The sequence below is a fragment of the Pagrus pagrus genome, assembly GCF_965226575.1.
Source record: "Pagrus pagrus genome assembly, contig: HAP1_SCAFFOLD_99, whole genome shotgun sequence".
In the NCBI taxonomy this organism is placed as follows: Eukaryota; Metazoa; Chordata; class Actinopteri; order Spariformes; family Sparidae; genus Pagrus; species Pagrus pagrus.
In genome coordinates, this window is record NW_028175364.1 from 127,419 (window position 1) to 151,177 (window position 23,759).

At 43.9% G+C, this 23,759-nt stretch overlaps 1 protein-coding gene across 9 annotated transcripts in view; it reads left to right on the forward strand.

Annotated features, from left to right (window-relative positions):
• Window positions 1-917: 917 nt before the first annotated feature.
• The window catches only part of LOC311253970 (uncharacterized protein), a 44,576-nt gene continuing 21,734 nt past the window's right edge, over window positions 918-23,759 (forward strand). For 4 of the 9 annotated variants that reach the window (XR_014622108.1, XM_084384408.1, XM_084384409.1 and 1 more), the window contains exons 1-2: window positions 918-974; window positions 2,198-2,305. Coding sequence is in view for 4 of the 9 variants with exons in the window: in XM_084384408.1 (XP_084240534.1) it covers window positions 2,274-2,305 (32 nt within the window). In the remaining 5 variants the exon portion in view is untranslated. Of the gene's footprint in view, window positions 975-2,197; window positions 2,306-18,364; window positions 18,488-21,520; window positions 21,678-23,759 lie in introns of all 9 variants that reach the window. The other 5 variants (XR_014622105.1, XR_014622106.1, XR_014622109.1 and 2 more) reach the window with 3 other exon arrangements.

Consider the following 23,759-nt stretch of genomic DNA (forward strand, 5'->3'; position numbering starts at 1 on the left):
AGTAAATACTTTCATATGGCTCTTTCTTATTCTGCATACCCTATTGCAACATTGGTTTTCATTAGTTTAACAAAAACAACAAGTAAACAAAGTCAGTAAGTAAACCCTGATCCTCTACCACAGAGGTGGGCTGGTTATCCGGAGCGATGAATTCAATGACCTCTGTAATATTTGTTGCCATGTCGCTGACTCGAGGATATTTCTTTTTCCTTTGGAAAGTATCCACGAGTGTTTGTTGCTTCGGTGCCTTTGCCTGTATTGCTTGAGTGAACTCATGTTTTTGTTTATGTGCTAAACAGATAATAAGAATTTTTTATCTATTATTATTTATTGTTTCTAGAGCAGCAACAGTAAAGCTAACAGCAGGAACATCACTATATAAACTAATATATCACTGGAAATGAGTCAAAATGTAGGTAAACATAAATACATATTCCTTAAAATCATAATATTGAGTGAAGTTTAGAAAGGATAAAGAATACAGACGTCAGTCAGTAACAGCCATTCACCCTGTCCTCTTCCCTCTGCTGAGGTGATGCACTGCCTGCATGTATCACCTCAGCAGCAGCTTCGTGGCTGAAAACATTTTTTTCTCATGTTGACCCTTTTCTTTAAGAGCCCCAGCATTTTCTTGAGTTTGACAGTATAAAGACAGGGCATGAGCACACCACTACCACTTTTTCATAAATTCAAATTAGTCATTATTCTCGCTCTTTATCTACAGTGTGTATTTTTTAATACATTAAGCAACAGATCAAAAAACAATTGTAGTGGACATAATTTTTTTTTTTGTCTTATTTTTTTCTTACAGGACGTGGTTTATTCACCCAAGGTTCATTCTGCAAAGGAGACTTTGTAGTTGAATACAGGGGAGATTTGATTGATGATGACAAAGCCCAGAGGAGAAGAAGCTCTTGCCACTCCTCATGCTCTGCATTTTTGTTTGCATTCAAGTGGAGAGGGAAAACATGGTGGTAAGATTTTCAGTTACTATACTGCTTTATAGTTATATACATTGTTAAATTTGACATACAGGCTTGCACAATCAGTGATCGCCATTTTGCCATCTGCTAATATGATCCTGCAATGTAAATGAAATACATTTCGAAATGTATCAAAGTTAAAACAAATAATTGTATAGGACCTGTAGGAGACTATTTTCATTTCTGTAATATTTTCCCCCTCCCTTTACTTGTTTTTTTTATCCTTTTTAAGTATTGATGCCTCCAGAGAAGACGGTTTATTTGGGTGTTTAGTTAATGATGATGCTCTCATGGGTAACCACTTCTTCTTTTCTACTTTGTGTATGGACTTTTAACTTTGATGTGAAGCAAGACTTATTTTTTGTAAGATTTCTACATGTTTTATCCTGCCTTAGGACAACGGATAAAATTTAGCAACTGTGCTAACTCCGGCATATTTACATTGATGCTTTTCGCTGATATGTTGATTAATATGCATTGTCCTAATCAAATGGATAAATAAATAAATAAAAATGAACACAGACATCCAAATTGTAAGATGAAAAAAATTGATGTGGAAGGAAGACCACACTTATGTGACATAAAGGAAGGTGAGGAAATTACATATGACTATGGAGGAGATGACTGCCCATGGCGAATGCAAGTTTGTGTCACAACTGCACAGTGTTTAAGTGTGTAGGGTTTATTGTCTCAGAATAACATGGTGGTTGAATGTAGCGTCATTTGAAAAATAAATGAAATCTAATCAATCTGTGTATGAATACTTTCACGAATTTATGACATTTAGGACAGATCTGAACTTTAATAGACATGTTTTCCTTTGGCAGAAATATTACTCTAATCGGGGACATTCACAACGTCCCCACAGTGCACTTTTACTCTGGTGTACGAGTACAAACTTTTTTTGTTTCTGATGACCTGGAGACAACTGGTCCCCATAAATGATGACAACGTGGTGTGTGAAATGTCCCCACTAAGCTTCTTGTTTTCAAGATGTGTGACAGCACACAATAGCTGAAGTAATTGTAGGAAAAAATGCAGTAGAATTGGGTGTTTGTTTTCCTCTGAAGTCTGGTGTGTAGGCATGTCTTTATCTTTAGAGCTAAGTCCTTAAGGAAATGTATTACTCTAATTGAATATTATTAGTGTTAACATCAAATTGACCAATTGCTTAACATATTTTTTATTTTTTTTCTTCCATGAAATCATTGCAGACGACCACAACCACAAGGGATGTTCCTCCTGTCACAGGCTCCAACCATGCTGTCGTTACAGAGATGGAGATAACTGATGCTTCTTGTCCACAGGACACTTATCAACAGGTACGTTCATAGTTGATGTTAACTTCTGGAGTCTCTGAGTCTTCTTTTAGTGCTGTTATCTTTAAGCAAGTAAATGCAACAAGTAAGGTCAATATGAGGGAAATCTATTGTGAATCAGGTGAGCCATACAGTTTGATCTACTGCACCCATAAGGCAGATGATTTAAGGGACATTTAGGATAGATCTGAACTTTAGTAGACATTTTCCTTGGACAGAAATATTGCTCTAATCAGGGAAATTCATGACGTCCCCACAATGCACTTTTACTCTGGTGTACGAGTACAAACTTTGTGTGAGGTTTCTGATGACCTGGAGACAACTGGTCCCCATAAATGATGACAACGGGGTGTGTGAAATGTCCCCACTAAGCTTCTTGTTCTCAAGATGTGTGACAACTAGACTTTTAGTCAAGACTGCCTAAACCGAGACCAAGACACTACCAAGACCAGAGAGTATCGAGTACCAAGACCAAGGCAGACCAAGTCAAGACCAAGACTAGTTCAGCTCAAGACCGAGACCAAAAGAAAACTATTTTTTTTTGCCATTTTGCACGAGTTGTAGAACATAAGCACCATATTGGGTTCAGCTGCTTAGTATAAATATGAGATTGTATTATTTCAACTACAGGCACAATAATACAGAGACAGTGCATGTATCATAATGCATCAAATATGTGTAGCAATTGCATGACCGCTATTTCTACACTATTTGAGGATTGACTTCTTGAGTGCTGTTAAGGACTGACATGACTATAGTCCCAAAGTCATCTAACAAAATAACAAGCCTCCAACACCACCCTGCACCTCAAAAAAAGTCTATGGGAAACATGTTATGATTTAAATTAAATATGATTTAAATTGTACTTAATTTGTAGATGAAACGTGAATTTTAAATATAAAAGATACACACAATTATCAACTTGAAATTGCATTATTTCCAATTATAGTAGCCAAATTACACCGTATAATATCAGCATCACTGAAATGGCATAGGCCTAATGCTTAATCAATCACAACGATATGCAAATATTATTCAAAGGCCAATGATGCCATATATTTATTCAAAGGCCATTATAAGCACAATGTTTCACAATGTTTTCACAATGTTTCCATGGAGGGTTTCCACACTGTCCAGGCTGACAGGGACTGCACTATGAGCGGTAAGCGCAAAGGAGGGGGGCTTGCTGTTTATGTGAACAACAGGTGGTGCAATCCTGGTCACATTACTATCAAAGACCGCATCTGCAGCTCGGATATTGAACTGTTAGCTGTGGCTCTCCGTCCCTACTATGTACCCCATGAATTCTCACATGCTATTGTCGTGGCTGTGTATATTCCACCGTCCGCTAACCCGATGTCGGCATGTGACGTCATCCACTCGACAATAGCCGGACTACAGACTGCTCACCCGAGTGCTCTCATTATAATCTCGGGTGACTTCGACCATGTCTCCATTAAAAAAACACTCCCGAAATTCACCCAGTATGTGACCTGTAAAACCATAGAGGAGAAGACCCTGGACCTGCTGTATGCTAATGTAAAGGACGCATACACCTCCACGTCTCTCCCCCCACTGGGAAGATCAGATCACAACCTGGTGCTTCTCACCCCCTGCTATGTGCCTCTAGTGAAGAGGCTGCCTGTGACCACAAACACAGTGAGGACATGGTCAGAGGACTGCTATGAGGCACTGCAGGGCTGCTTTGAGGTGACTGACTGGAATGTACTCTGTGAGCCACACAGAGAGGACATTGATGGCCTTACTGAGTGCATTACGGACTACATTAATTTCTGTGTGGAGGGCATTGTCCCAGCAAGGACTGTGCGCTGTTACCCAAACAACAAGCCTTGACTTACAAAAGAGGAGGAGCTGAGGGACATTCAGAGGGACCTGAATGTCAAGATCAAAGAGGCTAAGGACGGCTACAGAAGGAAGCTGGAGTGGAAACTCCAGCAGAATAACATGAGGGAGGTCTGGAGTGGTATGAGGACCATTACCGGCTTCAGACCAACTAGCAGTGGAGCTGAGGGTAGTGTGGCTAGGGCCAATGAGTTAAATCTATTCTTCAATAGATTTGACACTGCAGCCCTGGCCCCTGCTGGCTCTCCTGTTGACTGTCTCCAGCCACCACAGCTTCAGACCCCCCCTCCTCCTCCTGCTAGCACCCCATCCAACTTCTTGAGCACCTCACACCCATCCCCCACTCCTCACACCTACTCTGGCTCCCATGCTACCTGGCCTCCTCTCATTGTGGACTCCAACTCTCCCCCTCCTCGACCTGCACTGTTTACACCGCTTCATGTCAGGAGACAGCTGAGCAAACTCCCCGCCGGTAAGGCTGCAGGCCCTGACGGTTTCAGCCCACGGTTTCTCAGAGCCTGCGCCGAACAGCTCTGTGGAGTGCTTCATCGTGTCTTCAACATGAGCCTTAGCCTCCAGAAGGTCCCTGTGATATGGAAGACGTCCTGCCTCGTTCCAGTGCCAAAGACGCCGCAGCCCAGTGGTTTCTCGGACCGGTGGCACTGACGTCACATATCATGAAGACCCTTGAGAGACTCGTCCTGGAGCAGCTCAGGCCTATGGTCAGGCCGCACCTGGATCCCCTCCAGTTCGCCTACCGGCCCCGGATTGGAGTCGGGGATGCCATTATCTTCCTGCTGAACCGTGTCCACGCCCACCTGGACATGCCGGGGAGCACTGTGAGGGTCACTTTCTTTGACTTCTCCAGTGCTTTCAATACCATCAGGCCTGCTCTACTGGGTGACAAGCTGACGGCGATGCTGGTGGATCCCCCCCTTGTGTCCTGGATTGTGGATTACCTCACTGGCCGACCACAGTACGTGCGCTTGCGGAACTGTGTGTCAGATGCTGTGGTCAGCAACACCGGGGCTCCACAAGGGACTGTCCTCTCTCCTTTCCTCGTCACACTTTATACCACGGACTTCAGCTACCAGACAGATGTCCCCATTATGGACATCTAAATCTACCCAGCTCAAACCAAACTGGGGACAAGTAGTGGCGGCTCCAGAGATTTATTACTGGGGGGTCCATGGGGGGGGGCCGGATTGTTTATAGGAGGTGCTAGTGAATTCTGACACAACAAACACCAAAAAAATAATCTTAATAATAAGATTTATTGATCCCAGATTAATATACTGTACATAAGGGTTTTGTGTTTTGCTTTACTTCAATTATCAAAACAATCATACAATCAACCCAGTATTTATGTCCCCTAACCAAATAACATGACGGCACAAAACAAAAACAGCAGCTGATCACCATCACTCCAAAACTAAATAGAAAGGGTTCCAGATCTTGTCCGACTTGTGTTTCAGGCTGTAACATGTAACATCATAAGCACTGTGAATTATTTTAACAAGCACCACAGAGAACATCTGTAGATTTACAAAATAGTGCAACTGTGAGCAGCAACAAATGTAGCACAGTATATAGTTAAATATACAAAGCCATCTAACAAAATAAACTGTTACAGGCTACATAACTTGTGTGTCACTCCTCTTGTGTGTCCTATAAACTCCTCTCCACTCCCATCCTCCTCTGTTCTCCCCTCCTTTTAGGGCTCCACTGAAACTAACAAACAATAAGTAGCATAATTCAGACCTGTCAAAAAAGAATTGTGTACTCACTAGTCATAAGAGAATGATCCGCCTGTTGTTGTGATTAGCTGCGAAGCGGTCAATGACTGCATCCACATCCAGTTCTTTGGTCCTTTTTGGAGCTGATTGCCAGCACACCCAGATTGCTGGTTCGGGCATATCCACTTCTGTTCCTGAGGTAGGTTTTTAAACGCCGTAAGCAGGAAAAACTCCTCTCACATGCAGCTGATGTGATGGGCAGTGTCATGGAGATGCACACAAGTTTGCACAGGTCGACAAAAGCATCCTTGTATGTCCTCAATAGCACCAGCACATCATGGGTGGTGCTGACAACGTCCCCACTTTGTTTTTTCCTCACAATAAGTCTTTTTACCTGGTGAAGTTCTGCTCCAAGGTTTTCCTCCAAGACTCTACAGTGTTTAGCCATGGGCAAAAGGGCATTTTTGTCCATGAATGTCTTGTGTTTGGGGTTAACAGCTGCTGCTCCTTTCAGAATGTGGCAGCTTTCAGAAGAAAATCGCCTGTTCAATTCACTGATTAATCTGTCGATTACTGGGGAAAAAGCAGTGCTTGCAATAGTCATCTGAAGTTTCCAGTGGCTCTTTTGATCCTGTTTGGCTGTTCACCACAAACTCCAGCAGGTGGCGGGGCTGTTTTTTTCTCCTCACTTGTGGGCGCTGCATGTCAATGCTAAGTGACTCACACATGTCACTGGCACAGTCCCAGATTTTTGTCCATGTTTCAGCATTGCGTTTGTCATTGAGGGCATCAACAACTGCAAAGACCAGGTCAATGGCAGATGCCAGCTCCAAATCTGTGGCCTGTAGATGATCAGATAAGGTTTTTGTGAGACTAAATATGCTCTCCAGCATATAGATGTGCAGAACAAACTGTGCATCAATAAGTCCAATCAGTGATTTCGCTTCAGTAGCTCTATGAGCATTCGTCTGGTTGCTCACATCCACAAGAGTTGCTAAGATATAAGGGATTGTTCTTTTTATTGCCCACAGTGTAGAATATTGGCAGGCCCATCTGGTATCTGATAGTCTTTTCAGTTCTGCTGTTCGTTTAGTGGGCTCGAGTTCTTGCTGTTTCTCCATGAACACCTTGTGTGTCACTGCCCCAGAAAAAAAGTTGTACAGCATCTGGACTGTTGCAAAGCATTCTGCAGCTGGTTTCACATTATGCACACAGTCAACTAAAACTAAGTTTAGTCTGTGCGCTTCGCAATGGATGTAAAGTGCATGTGGCACTTCTTGGCGAAATTTTTCCTGGACACCGTTGTTGCACCCGGACATGACAGATGCCCCGTCATAGCACTGTGCAATGCATGCATTTTTGTCTATGTTGCACTTAGCCAATGTCTGTTTAACTGACTTGAGTAAAGACTGTGCATCCAAGCCATCTGCAGGGATAAAGTCCAGAAACTCCTCATGAATGTTGTCATTATTTAGGCAACGCAGAACAACAGATATCTGCTCTTTCTTGCTCACATCTTTTGTTTCATCCACCATTAGAGCAAAGTGCTCTCCTAGCTTAACCTCGTTGCTTACTTGTTCTCTCACCATGCTGGACATAATATCAATCAGCTCATTTTGAATATCATGGTGCACATATTTAGCATTACCGGGTCCACTAGATAATTTCTTTGACACAGTACTGTCAAATTTCCCCAGCAGATTTAACAGTTCAAGGAAATTACCTCTGTTGGTGGACTGCTCATCCTCTCTGTGCCCCCTCTGTCCAATCGTTTGACAAGCTGTAAACTGCAGTGACTCCACCACTGCTTGCATGTACTGCCTGTTTTCTTGTACAATCTTGCTATGTCCAGTATCAAGGTGCGTCAAAATCCTCGACCCGCTTTTCTGTTTTTCCTTAAACTCACACCATCCTTCCATGGCTAGTCTGTGAGAAGCACTTGCATTGTGCTGAGCCAGTTTCTCTGCTCCTTTTCTCCAGTTTGTGAACCCGGCATGGGTGAAGCTCTTTTCTGTGTGACTCGGCCCATGGCCAAGGTGGTGGAAAAAATGCCTACAGGCATGGCAAATGGCCTCATCAATTGACAGCGAGTATTGCAGCCACGAATACTGTTTGAACCACAAGTAGTTAAAACTCCTTAAAGTTGGCTGGGAATAGGATCCAAATCTCTGACGCATGTATGACTGGAGTTGAGGCCGCCTCGGTCCCTCTGCTGGGTCTTGGCTCAAATCCACAGGGCCACCAAGATTCCTGCCGCCCGTGACCACAGTTTCACCGCTCGTTGAAGCACGCCCTTCCATCTCGGCACCGTTCTCATTTTCGTGTCTGTTAGCATTACCTCTGGTCTCAGAGTCAGAGTCTGTTGTTGTTGGAAATAAACCCTCTGCGGATGCAGCAGTCGCCGCTGATTCCGCTGACGCCGTTCCAGTTAATGCCTCTTCCTTGTCTTCATCCTCCCCTTCATTCTCATTCTCCACGTTTGGCACCATCACTCTATCCTCCATGCTGGCGCTGGAATGTGTGTGTGAATCGCCGCAACCGCCATCGTCCACTCTCACTCATTTTTTTGGGATAACGAAAGTAAATCGGTCCATGATGCTAACTCGCAAGCTAGCGGTTAATAGCCTACGCCAAGCAACGTCAAAAGGTCAAATGTAACGTGCCGTCTGCGTGCGAAACCAGCCAATCAAATCACGTGACACAATAGCAGCAAGGGTCATCATCATTTAAAAAAGTTATGCCGGTGGCGGCAAGGAAGTAGATCCGATGATTAAATGGCTCCTCGGGATCCCCCTGCTCCATGTTGATCCATCTGAAGATCCCTGAGAACCTCTTCTCTAAAGACTTTTTTAGTGCTCTAACTATTGTCACAATCTGCGGCAGCTGCACTTCCATCTTGTTGAGGTAAGTTCCAGGACGGTGGGGACCAACATGCTGATGGTAACCACAATATCTCCTTCTGTGAGGTCTGTTGCCTCAGAAAAAGGCTCAAGCACAGTACAAAGGTCTTTCAGCTTGGGCCCATTCTCGGACTGAAAACGCAATATTTTCTGTATCACATTCGCTGCACATTTCTGTGACAGCCCTGTGGTATTGCTAGCTGCCGGGATAGATTTATTAGCCCCAAAGTGGGTCTCAAACATGTCTCTGACCTTAGAACTGCTGTGAAGCAGGGTTGTGAACTTGGTGGCCTTAGCAATGGCTCTTGCAATTACCTTCACTTCTTTCATGCCATCACTGACGACCAGTTGGAGCGAGTGTGCGAAGCAAGACAAGCGTTCACCTGATGACCACGGCTGTTCAAAGTCTTCTACGTCCTCCCACATCATTTCATCATCAAGGTCATCACTGTCACTTTCAGGTTGCTCTGAGTCTGGCAATCTCACTTTAAGGGCCCGCTTCATGTTGGATATGTTATCCGTCAGAATGAAGCTTATTTTGTTGCTAATGCCATACTCCTCAACAATTTCATCAAATTCTGAGGTGATTCGTGTCTTGTACTTATTTGTACCTCGTAATACAACAAACGGACCAGAGACCAAGACGTGTAGTTGACTCTTTACTGAAGCATCACTTCCTATCTGAACACTTGCGCATGCGCGCTCATTACATATCCAAACCTGCTCACTACATCTCCCCCTTTAAACTGAGACTTTCCACTTCTTTATAGAAAACTGAAATCATATGCTATTAAAGCCTAATGCAGATTTTACCTTCTACGCAGGGGAACAGATGACATGTTAACCATCACTGTAAACATGAGCATATATGTAAACTGGTTAGATTAACTGGTTGATTTCAATGTTACATCACTTATCACATCTCATTTTCTCTCTTTTTTTTTTTTTTTTTTTTGAACATTAAGGTAAGTACATAACCTAACTGAGAGGTAGGGTAGACTGCCTGATCCTCTCTGTTGTGGTATGGAGTTTATTCTGCTCCATGTATACACACAACACTAAACTACAAATTCAGTCTTTTCACAGGCTTGACTTCCCTGCCAGCCCTGGTGTGTTGTGCAGAGTCTGGCTGGTCCTTAGACGATGAAGGCACCACTCTCAGGTGAGAACGGTTTCTCCGGAGACTGCCGGTGGAGGTTTGAACCACATAAGAGCGTGGTGTCCCTGCTGAGCCAGAGACGACTCCTGTGTGTGTTGTGTTCCGTATCCAAACCTTCTGACCTGGCTTGAGAGGTGGTGTCTCCCGTGCTCTGTGTCGTCTGTTGTATCCCTCAGCCTGTTGTCTTTTCAGCTCCTGGTCTTTCAACTCAAAAGCCCTTAAAGGATAAGTACCGTTTTTTACAACCTGGACCTTATTTCTGGCAAAAGATATGGTCATTTACTCACCCAGATAACTTTGGTGTCATTCGGCGTCGTTCGGACGAAATTAGATCCAGTGTAGCGGCGATATATCCATATAATGGGAGAGACGGGGCAGCGACACACAGCCTCTATATAACGTATTATCTGCCACGAAACTAGTTAATTTCATCAATATTTTGTTACGATATGCTAGCGCTATTAGCCTCTGAGTCCGGGCTCGTCCGTTATCAACATCCGGGGTCAAACTCGCAGCAGCAACTACAGGTAATCAAGGCGCGCTGTCGCGGGTGCGCGCGCAGCTCAGAGACGACATCTTCCAGGTCAGAGGTAGTAGATCAGCCTACAGACCCCGGATGTTGACAATAGACGAGCCCGGACTCAGAGGCTAATAGCGCTAGCATTTCATAACAAAATATTGATGAAATGAACTAGTTTCGTGGCAGATAATGCGTTATATAGAGGCTGTGTGTCGATGCCCCGTTACTCCCATTATATGGATATATCGCCGCTACACTGGATCTAATTTCGTCCGAACGACGCCGAATGACACCAAAGTTATCTGGGTGAGTAAATGACCATATCTTTTGCCAGAAATAAGGTCCAGGTTGTAAAAAACGGTACTTATCCTTTAAGTCCGGCCAGGCTGGTGTGAGGGTGTTTGGACTCACCGGAAGGGGTGTTTGAATGTTTCGCCCCATCAGGAGCTGTGCAGGTGATACTCCATGAGCAAGAGGAGTTGCTCTGTACGTCATGAGTGCTTTGTGAGGGTCCTCACTCTTCTGCAGCAAGGCTTTGACAGTTTTTACTGCCCGTTCAGCTTCCCCGTTGCTTTGTGGGTAACGGGGGCTACTGGTTACGTGTTGAAAGTTGTAATCCTTAGCAAAATCTGCAAACTCAGTGGCAGCAAACTGTGGTCCGTTGTCTGTGACGAGTGTATCCGGCACTCCGTGGCGGCTAAAGATGGCTTTCATCTTCTCGATCACAGCTGTTGCTGAAGTGCGTGTAAGATTGACAACTTCAATGTAACGTGAATAATAATCAATGACAACTAAGTACTGACCCTTCTTCCACTCAAATAAGTCAGCTGCTAGCCGCTCCCAAGGGCGTGAAGGCAAGGGTGTGGTTATCAGAGGTTCTGTGGCATTTTGACACTCTTTAGCGCAAATTTCACACTGACGTACTTTCTCTCTGATTTGTGTGGTCAGCCCTGGCCACCACACTGATTCATGCGCCCTGGCCATGCATTTCACCATGCCTTGATGACCCTGGTGTAGTTTGTCCAAGATGTCGTTTTGCATGCTTAATGGGATCAGTATCCTGTTTCCTTTCATTAGCAGGCCATCTACCATCAGCAGGTAATTTCTGTATTGCCAGAAGGGCTTTAACTGTGGTGCCGAACTGTTTCTTTCCCACCCTGTGTGGATCAGGGAGGACAGCTGCTTACACACGGGGTCTTCCTCCTGAGCTCTCCTTATTTGTAGCAACTTCTCAGGTGAGGCTGGGAGCTGCTGAATGACCTCCTGGATATGAGCGTTCACGTCATTCTGAAGCACAAGGTCATCCTCTGTTGCTGTCGACTGTAGTGGCGCTCTTGATAAAGCGTCGGCTGCCACTAGGTTTTTTCCTGGTACGTGTATGATCGTGTAGGAAAAACGCATAAGTCGTAACCTAAATCGCATGATGCGAGGTGGGACGTCATCAAGCGGCCTTGAGCTGAGGAGACTGATCAACGGTTTGTGATCTGTTCGCATCACAAAGTGCAGACCCAGGAGGTAAGTCTGAAATCTTTCGCAAGCCCAGGTGACTGCAAGGGCCTCCTTCTCAATTTGGGCATATCTGCGCTCTGTCTCAGTCATACTGCGGGATATGAAAGCCACTGACCTCCAATCTCCTGAGTCTTGAAGCTGAGACAGTACCCCTCCTAACCCATACGAAGAGGCGTCTGCTGACACTCTTGTCGGTTTGTCTGGGCTGTACTGGGCAAGGACAGCAGATGAACTGAGCTCGTCTTTCACTCTATCAAATGCACTCTGCTGCGCTGCTCCCCACATCCACATGTTTTCTGCTTTCAGGAGTTCTCTAATAGGTCCTGTGAGCTCTGCAATGTTAGGTGAGAACTTTCCCACATAGTTGACCATTCCCATGAAGCGCTTCACATCGGACACGTCTGTCGGTGGTGGCATCTCCCTAATCGCTCTGATCTTCTCTGGATCTGCATGTGTGCCTTCTGCACTCACAACATGTCCAAGAAATTTGACCTGCTTCACGGCAAACTGACATTTGTCATTTAGAGTGAGGCCATGCTGCTGCAGTCTTTGCAACACTTTATGCACTCTCTCATCATGTTCTGTGGGGGTGGCACCGAAAATCAGGATGTCATCTGCATGACATAAGGTTCCCTCCAGGCCGTCCAGCAGTTGCGTCAATCTCTTCTGGAAGTGCTCAGGGGCCGACGATATACCAAAAGGGAGACGATTAAAGCAATAACGACCAAAGGGCGTGATGAAGGTGGTGAGTGGGGCTGAAGCTCTGTGCAAAGGCACCTGCCAAAAACCAGCAGTGGCGTCCAGTTTGGAAAAAATTCTAGCTCCGGCTAGTTTAGCTAGTGTTTCATCAACTGCTGGAAGAATATGTCGCTCCCTGCACACATTTTCATTCAGGCGGGTTAGGTCAACGCATATTCTAATTTTTCCATTTGGTTTTGGTACTACAACCATACCTGAGCACCACTCTGTAGCTTCCTCTATGGGAGAAATAACACCCATTTCCTCCATCCTTTTTAACTCTTCTTGGACTTTTCCCCTTAATGGCAATGGCACGCGACGTGGCACAGCGAGGGCAAAGGGAGAGGCATTGTCTTTTAGTTTAATTTTGTATTCTCCCTGTAGCTTACCTAAGCCAGTGAAAACTCTGGGATATTGTTCTTTGTAGCTTGTTTCCGCTGTTGTGATAGCCTGTACTGGATTGAGCAGGTCAAGGTCTTATATAGCAGGTAATCCCAGCAAAGGAGTCACTAAACCTGGCACAACGTACACCTGCTGCTTTGCTACAGTTCCATTATGGCTAATCTCTGCAGTAAAATGTCCGTTCACCTCTATGGGAGCGTTGCTTGGTCCACACAGTCTTTTGGTTGTCGGTAACAGCCCCCCGTGTAGCTTTTTTGAGTACAAGCGTGCTGGGATAGCTGTCACTGCGGCGCCCGTGTCCAACTTGAACACCATCTGCTGGCCATTCACTGCAACTGACTTCTGCCAACATGTGTCGGATTTTGTACAATTCACTGTGCCCAGGAACAATGACTCAACTCTCTCATCCAAGTCACTTTCTTTAATTTCCTCCATTCTCATTTTAGTTTTACAGACAGCGGCGAAATGTCCCTTTTTCTTACATTTCTTGCACTCAGCAGTGCGGGCGGAACATGCATTGAATGAGTTTTCATGTATCCTTCCACATCTGCCACATTTATCATTTGCATAATTTTGCACTGTTCTTTCCTTCGGCTTAAAGCCACTCTTCCCATGTGGGGAGAATTTCTGTTTGAACTTGAATCCAACTGCATCCATGTTTGCCTCAGTGGCATCAGTGCTACTTCTTAATACAGGCTGTTGCTTTTTAATTTCCTCACTTTGTCGGATTTTCGTCGTAGCTTTCACAAGAGTTAGCTCAGAATCTAGCTGTAATTTCTCTGAAAGTGCGTGGTCTTTGATACCTACGACAAGGCGGTCTCTGATCATCTCATCTTTGAGAACTCCATACTGGCAATGCTCAGCCATTTTATGCACAGCTGTAATAAACGCTTCTGCCGTTTCTCCGGGCTCCTGGCGACGTTTGTTGAATTTAGCTCTCTCGTAGATAACGTTATGCTTGCAAATGAAATGCTTGTCAAACGCTTCTTTTACTTTGTCATAGTTTTTCTTGTCCCCATCCGACAGTGCTAACGTGTTCAGAACATCATCCGCCATATCTCCCATAGTGTACACTAGGGAGTTCCCTTGATACTCTTGACTTTTTTGATTAAGTCCTGCTGCTATGCGGAATCTTTCAAAGCGTCGGCTCCAATGTGGCCAACTACCAAAGTCTCCGAAGTCAAATGCTTCTGGTGGACTAATCGAAAATAGAGAATCCATTCTGTTTTACTTTCCGAAGGCTCCCCTCTGTATCATTGACCGATGTTGTGTCAACGTAGCTTCACGTTAGCTCTGCTAGTTCACTCACTTCACTGGAGTTGGCGAAAAGTTCTCTTCCCGTCGGTAAACTGCAACGAACCTTCCGTTTACTTGCGTCGGGTAGTTGCTTTCTTATCAGAGGCGAGGACGGTCACTTCTGACACCATGTCTTGTACTTATTTGTACCTCGTAATACAACAAACGGACCAGAGACCAAGACGTGTAGTTGACTCTTTACTGAAGCATCACTTCCTATCTGAACACTCGCGCATGCGCGCTCATTACATATCCAAACCTGCTCACTACAATTCGTTCACCACAGTGCTTCCCTGTGAAATGCCGACAATCCAGCAGAAAGGATTTTTAACTGTAGGAGTCCTTGTCTTCGCAGGCAATATGCGCAGTAACCCCAAGGAAGGAGCGAAGCCTCCTGTCAGACCAGAGGTCGGTTGTAAGCGCAACACTTGCCTGAGCTTCCACCGCTTTGATGATGTCATCCTTAACCTTACTGACTAGATAAGGTATCTGCTTCTCTGTCAAGCTGGTCCTAGACACAGGAGTGTATTTGCAGTCTATGACAGAAAGAAAGTGTCTAAAATTTGGATTTTCTACTAGAGACAGGGGCAGAGAGCATCCAATGACATGGTCCTGGAGGATGGCTTGTGTAATGGCCTGTTGCCTGGATGAATGGGCATATAAGTGGATTCTTTGTGCAAAGGAAGGTATTGTCTGCTGTGTGGTGTCTGCCATTGCCAGTGATGCAGGTCCTGCTTTGTACTCCAAGTACCTGCAAAATAGGGAAAGAGACATCTGTAAGACATCTGTTCATATTCAACCACAACCAACTGTCTTGCAAGTGATATGAAAATTAAGTGTACAGTCTGTAAGGGAAATTCTCCTTTGTGAGGTTGAGAGTTGCTAAATCTCAGAAGAATTGTAGACTCAGCGTGATGAATCGGATCTCTTTAATACATGCAGCATGGAGCGAAGACCTGAAGTGTTCTCTCCCGTCTTCCAAATGTTTCTGACTTAAACACAAAACAGAGTGGGGGGTTACAACATTTCTTCCCAGAACAATGACCCCTTGATGTTTGGTGGATCGTCTCTTTCCCAGGACAGTGACCCTTTTGATACTTCATTAGAATGTAAATTTCATCTACCATCTATCTTCCTGTAACACCCCAGACGAGAGGCAATTGTCTCTCGTCTGACTCTGACACTTATGGCAAAAGGGGTTTCTCCCCTTTTGCTCTCACATCCTGATATGGTGTTTACAGTATATTTCTTACTCAATGGAAAACTATTTAATTTCTCACAAGTCTAAACATCAGGTCTTTGCATTATGAAACCTAAATCCAATCCAGTATGACACATTAACAGATCATCTCTGTATTTGACTTCATCTTTTTGCATAACTGCAGCACTATGCCTGCTCCTCCTGTCAGCCAACTAACTCATGTGTATTGCTGCTGATAAGAAATGAAACCAATCTTAACAGAAAATACACTTCTGCTCTATAAGGTCTGATGTTGTTCTCTACAGAATCTGTAGCTTAAACCATTCTGCAGCTGTAGTGGCATGATAGGCTCATAGGGCCACACAGAAGTGGACTTAACCGTGTTAACCACATCACACATTATACATACATGTACCATAAGGCTGTGTGTGTGCGCGCGCTCTCACGGATTGACAGACTGTGTGCAGCGACACTGTGCCGTACCGTATCCACCCCCCCCCTTAAGACAGTGATGAAAGCCATGATCCCAAACAAAGAAAATACTTTCTTTATGTTTTACTGGATGACTGCGGTATGGAGAGTCCCACCATATGTGACGGCACAACACCTGACTTGGACATCAACTACATCGCATCTGTCACCACTATTGAAGAAGAACCCTGCTCAAGTCAGGACCCCAATGGCAGCGTAGTTGTTGGTGCTTTCCAAAAAAAAATGGCAAAAGAGTCTACAATAAGAGACACTTCTGTGTCTATTGCAGTAAGCCATATGCCAAAATTGCAAGGCATCTTGAAAGTGCACACCAAGATAAAATGGATGTGTCAAGAGCTCTTAGCTTTCCAAAGGGATCCAAAGAGAGAAAACAACAGCTAGAATATATTCGTCACAGAGGCAACTATGTTCATAATGCTGCTGTCATGGAGTCAGGGAAGGGGCAACTTGTCCCATTGAAACAGCCACCAAAAGAAGTGCAGGCAACTGATATCATGAGCTGTGCGTACTGCCAAGGACTCTTTACAAGAGAGGTTCTGTGGCGACATGTGCAAATTTGTAAACTCAAGCCTGGGTCAATCAAACCAAAGCCCGGAAAGAACCGTGTTCAGGCTCTGTGTACATACACAGGTCTTGTGCTTTTGCATATGAACAGGCACTTGTGGGAAGTTTTCAGTGCTATGAATCCCAGTCCTTTCAAAGAAATTACAAAAAAATGGCCGCGTGAGTTTGGAGAGCACATGCTCAATAAAGGTGGGATGACAGCAAAAAATCAACAGTGCACTTGAGAAAAAATGTGTGAACTGGGACGACTGCTGGCTAATGCCAGGAAATTTACATATTTACATTACACAATTTACAATAACAAAGATGGAGGATTTTATTAATTATACCTAGAGTTGGTCAGAGCTGTCAAAGTGACATGCGGCTATGAGAGCAGCACAAACACTTTTGCCATTCCGTTACTTGCAACTAAACTTGGAAACTCTCTGGTAAAAGTCAGTAAGCTCATCAAAGCTCAGGCGCTAATATCCAATGATCAGGAACTTGTGAAGCATGCCACAGAATTCCAGCAAGTGCACAGTGAAAAGTGGAATGCAATGGTTTCTGCAACAGCACTGAGGAACATTGTTGAAGCCAAGTGGAATGCACCAACTGTAATTCCCTTTACTGAAGAAATTAAAAAAACGCATCGGTTTCTAAATGACTTCCAAGGTGAATGCAGTGGTGCGCTGTCCGAACGTCCTTTCTACAAAGGCCTGGATAGATCTGGCAAAGGTCTGTTTAAAACAAACCCTGCTATTCAACAGATGCAGGGAAGGATGCATTTTTGTCAAGGGACACATCTGAGCCCCATGAGGATTTGAACTGGGCACTGTCTGCAGAGCTTTTTTCCACCTCAGACATTTCTCAACGATTATCATCAGAGGAAAGCGAGGCAGACCAGTTCCAATTCTTCTGACTTAAAAAATGCTCTGTGCATTAGACATCCTTGAGAGGCTTGAGGGGTTCTTAAAGACAATTGTTACATGTTTGCGAGACCTGCAGCTATGTCACACTTCCATGGTTCAGACTGCATTCGTGGCTTTGCAAATGCGTGTGGTGCAAAGTGTCCCAAGGCATTGACATCAACCAAACTGTGAAAGCATTCTGCGACCCTTTCAACAGTCCTGAACAAGACAGACACGGAGATGGACCAACTGGCCAACTTTCCACGACATCAGACTACATCGTGAGTTCTATCGACTCGCTGAGAAGACGCTGCAACTCGCGAAGATCAGCAAAGTTTTTATGGCACTTGAGCAGGAAAGATTGGTCGAGTTCCATGACAAGAATTTGAATGAAATCACAATTGATCCAAATAGTATGTTTGATTTCCATTCTCCTTTGTCTACCATTCTTTTTGTTTGACCAGATTTATAAGCTTGGTATGTCTCCTGCAGACAAAGTTCTGGGTAGTGTTGATAAAGATGGGTGCAGAGAGGAAGGAAACCATTCACCTTCTATTGATGGTATTTTTTATTTAGTTTTTAAGTAGGTTGTTGTACCATTTATTTTTGTCTCATATTCAAGATGACGTCTTTTATGGTACATTTCCTCACAACGTTCAAATACATTTGCAAATTAACACAAATATAGAATTTTAAAACTTTAATCTTTTATGGCACTGAAGTGTTTTGACACTTTATGGTCAGCATTGTTACAGCACAACTGAAGAACATATCTGACTAAATTATGTATTTCAGCAGAAAATAATGTTGCAGGTAATGAGGGGGATAACATCCCACTAACACGCAAGAGACGCAAACAACCATCAGCAGAGGATGGCGCATATTCTGGAGATGGTGCTGTAAGACCTTCTTGCAAAGGTGAATTTTTACACAAGATCAGTAGATGAAAAGCGTTTGAAAATAAACAAAAGATTCCTTCCATCTTTTCAACCCTGAGTTTGGGGGTGCAGAGGCATTGTTGCTGATCAGGTAGAATAAAACAGTCACAACCTGGTATAGTTTACTGCAACCATTACTTTTACTGAAAATATTTGAATTACATTATCCCAATTCTGCTTAAATTCTTCAGTAACATTTGCAGTGAAAGATATTTCCTTGTAAGTGTGATATTATTTATTTTACTTTAAGTATAGGTAAAGTAAAAGATCAGAATACTACGCCCACCACTTCAACCAAAAATATAGAAATATAGACACTGCATTGGCTGCTGGATTGTACCTCAACGTCGCCGCCATATTTGACCTGGCAAAGACTCGCCTGTGCACGAATACAAATAAACAAGGGAACTGTGGTTTTTCTGGGTGAAAAGTGCTATAGCATTGTAATTTCTCAACTGGTTTTGAGAGTAGTAAAAAAATAGTAATAAACCATTGAATATAAAAATGGCTCATTGAAATTAGTTGAGAAATTCAAATGTTATAGTGCTTTTTAATCATAAAAAGCTCTGTAAGCTTTACTTATATACATTTACAGGCCAGTCTTGCCCAGTCTGATATGGTGGCGAAATTGATGTATTGCGGTAATAAACCAAAGTCAGTGCAGCATGTACATGTACATGCCTTTTGTAAGCAACATTAACACGTCAGACTAAATAAGAGCTTGAGTCCCTGTGAGCTTCAATAGATTAAACAGTGTTTAAAAGATTGGTTAATTGAGCCTTTTTTCAGGTAAATACTGGATGTAATTCAGTGACAGTGAAGAAGTTGATTGTAAATCAGTTCTACAACATTCAAATGCATTTGCAAATGATGAATGCAAATACAGAATTTTAAAACTTGAATCTTTCATAGCACTGAAATGTTTTGACACAATTTTTTTTTTTATGGTCCGCATTGTTACAGCACAATTGAAGTATTGTCTTGTGACGAAGAGGACATCGTCACCTTGCTTTGCACACATGGCACCACGCACTTTGGACTGAGTGTGACTACAGTTTAATAATTGCACAGACACTTTAAGAGGAGCACCAGCACTTTATTGGAGATTTGCACAATACATTTTAACACTATTTTTTGCACATTTGTATGGATATGTTTATCGTATTTATTGAACGTTTATTGTCCTTGGTCGGGTCTTGGTATTGCAGGTGGGTGCTGTGTGTGCCACGCAGCTCCACCTAGAGCAGAGGGACAGAGGGTTAACAGTGCATAATAATTGTTAATTGCTTCAACAAGGAGCTAAGCTAAGAATTTGTATTGTGTTGCTCAATAAGTGCATGCAGTGAAGAAGTCAAGTGTGTTGTGTACTCACCAGTCTTGTCTTCAGGGTGTGCAGTCAAAAGGCTTCCCCCAGTAAAAAGGTAACCAAGCGTAAATTGGTGTGGGGGTGGTGGATGTGTGTATTGTATTTTAGTAAATGTAATATGAAGTGGGATGTGTATTTTTTTTGTTAGGGGAGGCAAATGAGGGTGTGTATATAGGTTACTGATTAGGTAGTGTAAATATAGGAATAAAAATGGTGGATTAAACATGTTGATAGGCAGTGGATCCCTGTGGATGGAATCTTCCAGGGTCATTAGCTGTGACACCAGCTGTCGTACTGATGTGTTTATGCTGTTTGCTGAGATGGAGGAATAAAGAACCACCTCTGTGACCCACCTTAAACCTGCCTGTAGATCATTTTTTGCTGCACCATCCAGCCGTAATTGTGGTCATTCTCACAAGTGGTGTCAGAAGCTGGGGCCCACGTTACAGCAAAGGATGCCAAGGCAGGGGAAGAAAAATGTCCAAGAAGAACCAGATGAGGGGCCCTGCGGAGCAGGTGCTCCAGACACCATGACGGATGCTAAAACAGAAGACAAGCTGGATGAATTAGCAGGTATGGTGAAATCACTCATGCGAGCACAAACGGAGAGAGACCAGCAAAGAGAGAAAGAGTCCTCACTTCAAGAACAGCGATGGAGACGCATGCAGTATCAAGTCTCCCAAATGCAGCAACAAGTTAACATGAGGAGAGAAGAACAAAGAACAGAGCCGGACACTATGGATGAGAGTCAGCGCCCACAAATAAATGATGAAAATTATGGTGATTTTGATGACCCAGATGAAATGATGAGCCAGGCAAGTTGGGTTGTCAGACAGAGGGAACTCAAGCTACTGCCATTATGTCCAGATGATGACATTGAGCATTTCTTAACAACATTTGAGAGAATGGCCCAGGTTTGTCACTGGCCTAAAGATGGATGGGCTGTGCGTCTGGTCCCTCTGCTCACCGGCAAAGCCCGCAGTGCTTGTGTTCTGATGGACATGAAAGAATCTGAAAGATATGAAAAAGCTCCCCAGACAAGAGGACATCTTCCAGACCCGCTGCATCCGGAAGGCTAAGAGAATTACCAGAGACAGCACACACCCTGGTCACTGCTTCTTTGCCCCGCTGCCCTCAGGAAGGCGCTACAGAACACTGAGCGCCCCCACAACAAGACTAAAAAACGCCTTTACCACAGAGCTGTTACACTACTGAACTCCACCCCCCTCCCACACTGAAACCCCCCCCCATCAACACACACTTACACACACACATTGCACTACTGGTCCCTTTAAGGCTTGGACTTCTTTGCACACATTTTAATTATTGTTATATTGTTGATTGTTTTCTTTATATTTTTATATTTATTTATATGTACAAGGCAGCTGGAAGGCTACTCCAACAAAATGTCATTGCCTCGACAATGACAATAAAGACTATTCTATTCTATTCAAAGTTAAAGCAGCAATTCTGGCAAAATATTAAATTACACCTGATACTTACTGCAGAAGATTCCGGTCCCTCAAGTTTGAGCCTGGTGAAACTCCAAGAGAGCTGTATGTGCATCTAAAAGACCTTTTTTGCAAATGGGTTAAGCCAGAGAAATCAACAGTTAAAGAACTAGTTGACACTATTATTCTTGAACAGTTCCTGAGGATGGTCCATGCAGAGCTGGAGATCTGGATCAGAGAGCATGACCCCAAGACAGCAGAGGAAGCTGCACGCCTGGCCGGCATCGTCACATCAGCCAGAAAAGGAAGCTGAGCTGCCACCTTTGGCTGGGAGAACCACCAGGTCCATTCAAGTAAGTCCTCTGGGGGTAAACAGGGGCTTGGTCAAGTCACGAGGTAGATGGTTTTCAAGTGATGGGCAGTTTACTCCCCAGGCCACAAGCTATGCTAAAAGTCGATGTCAGGTGTTACCACTGTAATGGTTTAGGGCATAGAAAACCATTTTGCCCAGCTTTGAGCCACACTAAACCATCTTTCCTTTATTCTGCTCCAAGGCCAGCTACAGTGGGTACAGTGAGGGACGCAGGCCATGCAGCCCCAGTTCTGATCAATTGAAAGCGTGAAATAGCATTACTTGACTCTGCAGGTTTTCAGACTGTAGTTTTGTCCGGTTTGGTCCCCAGAGATAAATGGAGTAAAGACAGATCACGGATAAGCTGTATTCATGGAGATGAGCATGTTTATCCTACAGCTGAAGTTTATCTGACTGTGGGGGGGGGCAGACTTTAATGTTGCCTGTGGCATTAGCTCCAACATTGCCATACACTCCAGGCCAGTGGTTCTCAACCTTTTTAAGTCGCGACCCCCAATTCAATATGCACTGCTGTCCGCAGTTGAATACATTGTGATCTCGTTGATCTGCTCTGTACATGCGACATCTATTGCACGTCTGTCCGTCCTGGGAGAGGGATCCCTCCTCTGTGGCTCTCCCTGAGGTTTCTTCCGCATTTTTTTTTCCCTGTTAAAAGGGCCTTTTTTTGGGGGCAAGTTTTTCCCCACTCGAATCGAGGGTCGAAGGACAGAGGGTGTCGTCTCTGTACAGATTGTAAAGCCCTCTGAGGCAAACTGTGATTTGTGAATTTGGGCTATACAAATAAAATTGGAATTGATTTGACCCCCCCCCCCACCCCACCCACACACAATCAATACACCGTAGGCTACGTCGAATTTACAAATCAGACAAGCACTTATGATCACACTTCAGCTATTAGTTTCTTTATCATTTTATTTTGAAACACTTTTGAATATTTTCAAACAAGAGTCTGACTTTTCACGTGAGTTACAGACCGACGATGGTCGCTACATCCCATCATATTGCTGGTAGTTGAGCCGGTTAAAATGTAAACAATTAACGCAAACTTTTTTTCTTTTTAATGAAATAAAATGATAACCAGCACATGCTAATTAGGAAGCCTTAACAAAACACACTGGGGAGAAAAACTGCCCATGTTTCATTTTAAACATCTATGTTGCTGAGAGCTTAAACATGAAAAAGAACGTCATAACATTGTGTCATAACAACAACTTAACAAGTTTTGTTAAAACAAACTCCTAACTCTATAAACGTTGTCTTCTTTTTTTTTTCTTCACAAAGCCAAATAGCTGCAACCACTATGTAATGTGATGGCTGGGCCTTTTGTTTGCCTCTTGTTTGAACAGAGCAGCTGCATTCTTGGCTTTATGTTAGACACGGCCACGCGAAGATCACTCTCAACTCTGAGGAGTCGTGATCTGTATTTGTTTTTCAGTATTCATCTGTATTTTGTTGTCATTCATCTGTATTTTGTTGTCAGTGCAGAAAAGGTCTTTTCACACAGATATGTGGATGCAAATGGAAATAGTACATCGGTTGCAGCTTTTGACAGTGCTGCGTACTTTGTTGCTACTGACAACCAGGACTCTTCCAGTGCGCATGCCGAGATAGCAGTCTGTAACGTGCGGTCAGAGGAGAGATCTAGCAGGGCGTCCTGCAGCTCTGATGGCAGGTGATGTGCGGTGGAGGTGGTGAAAGGCTGGCATATCCAGTCGTACTTTTCCGGCGTGTCATCATTTGGGAAGTACTTATTGAAACTTTCAAGCAGGCTTCTGAGGTGAGAGGCAATAATTCCTTTCATAGTTTGAATGGTTATGTCGTAACTCTCCATAAAGTCATCAAGCTCAGGGAACATTTCAACACTTCCCCCTTGCACTCGCACAGCCCACCACTTCAGCTTTCTCTTAAATGCCATGACCTTATCAGAGAGAATAAGGACATTTGTGTTTGGGCCTTGTAGGGACAAGTTTAAGCTGTTTAGTTTGTCAAAAATGCTGGCTAAATATGCGAGGCTCGTGACCCACTTTGGGTCAGTCAGATAGTCAGCAAGGGGAGAACTACA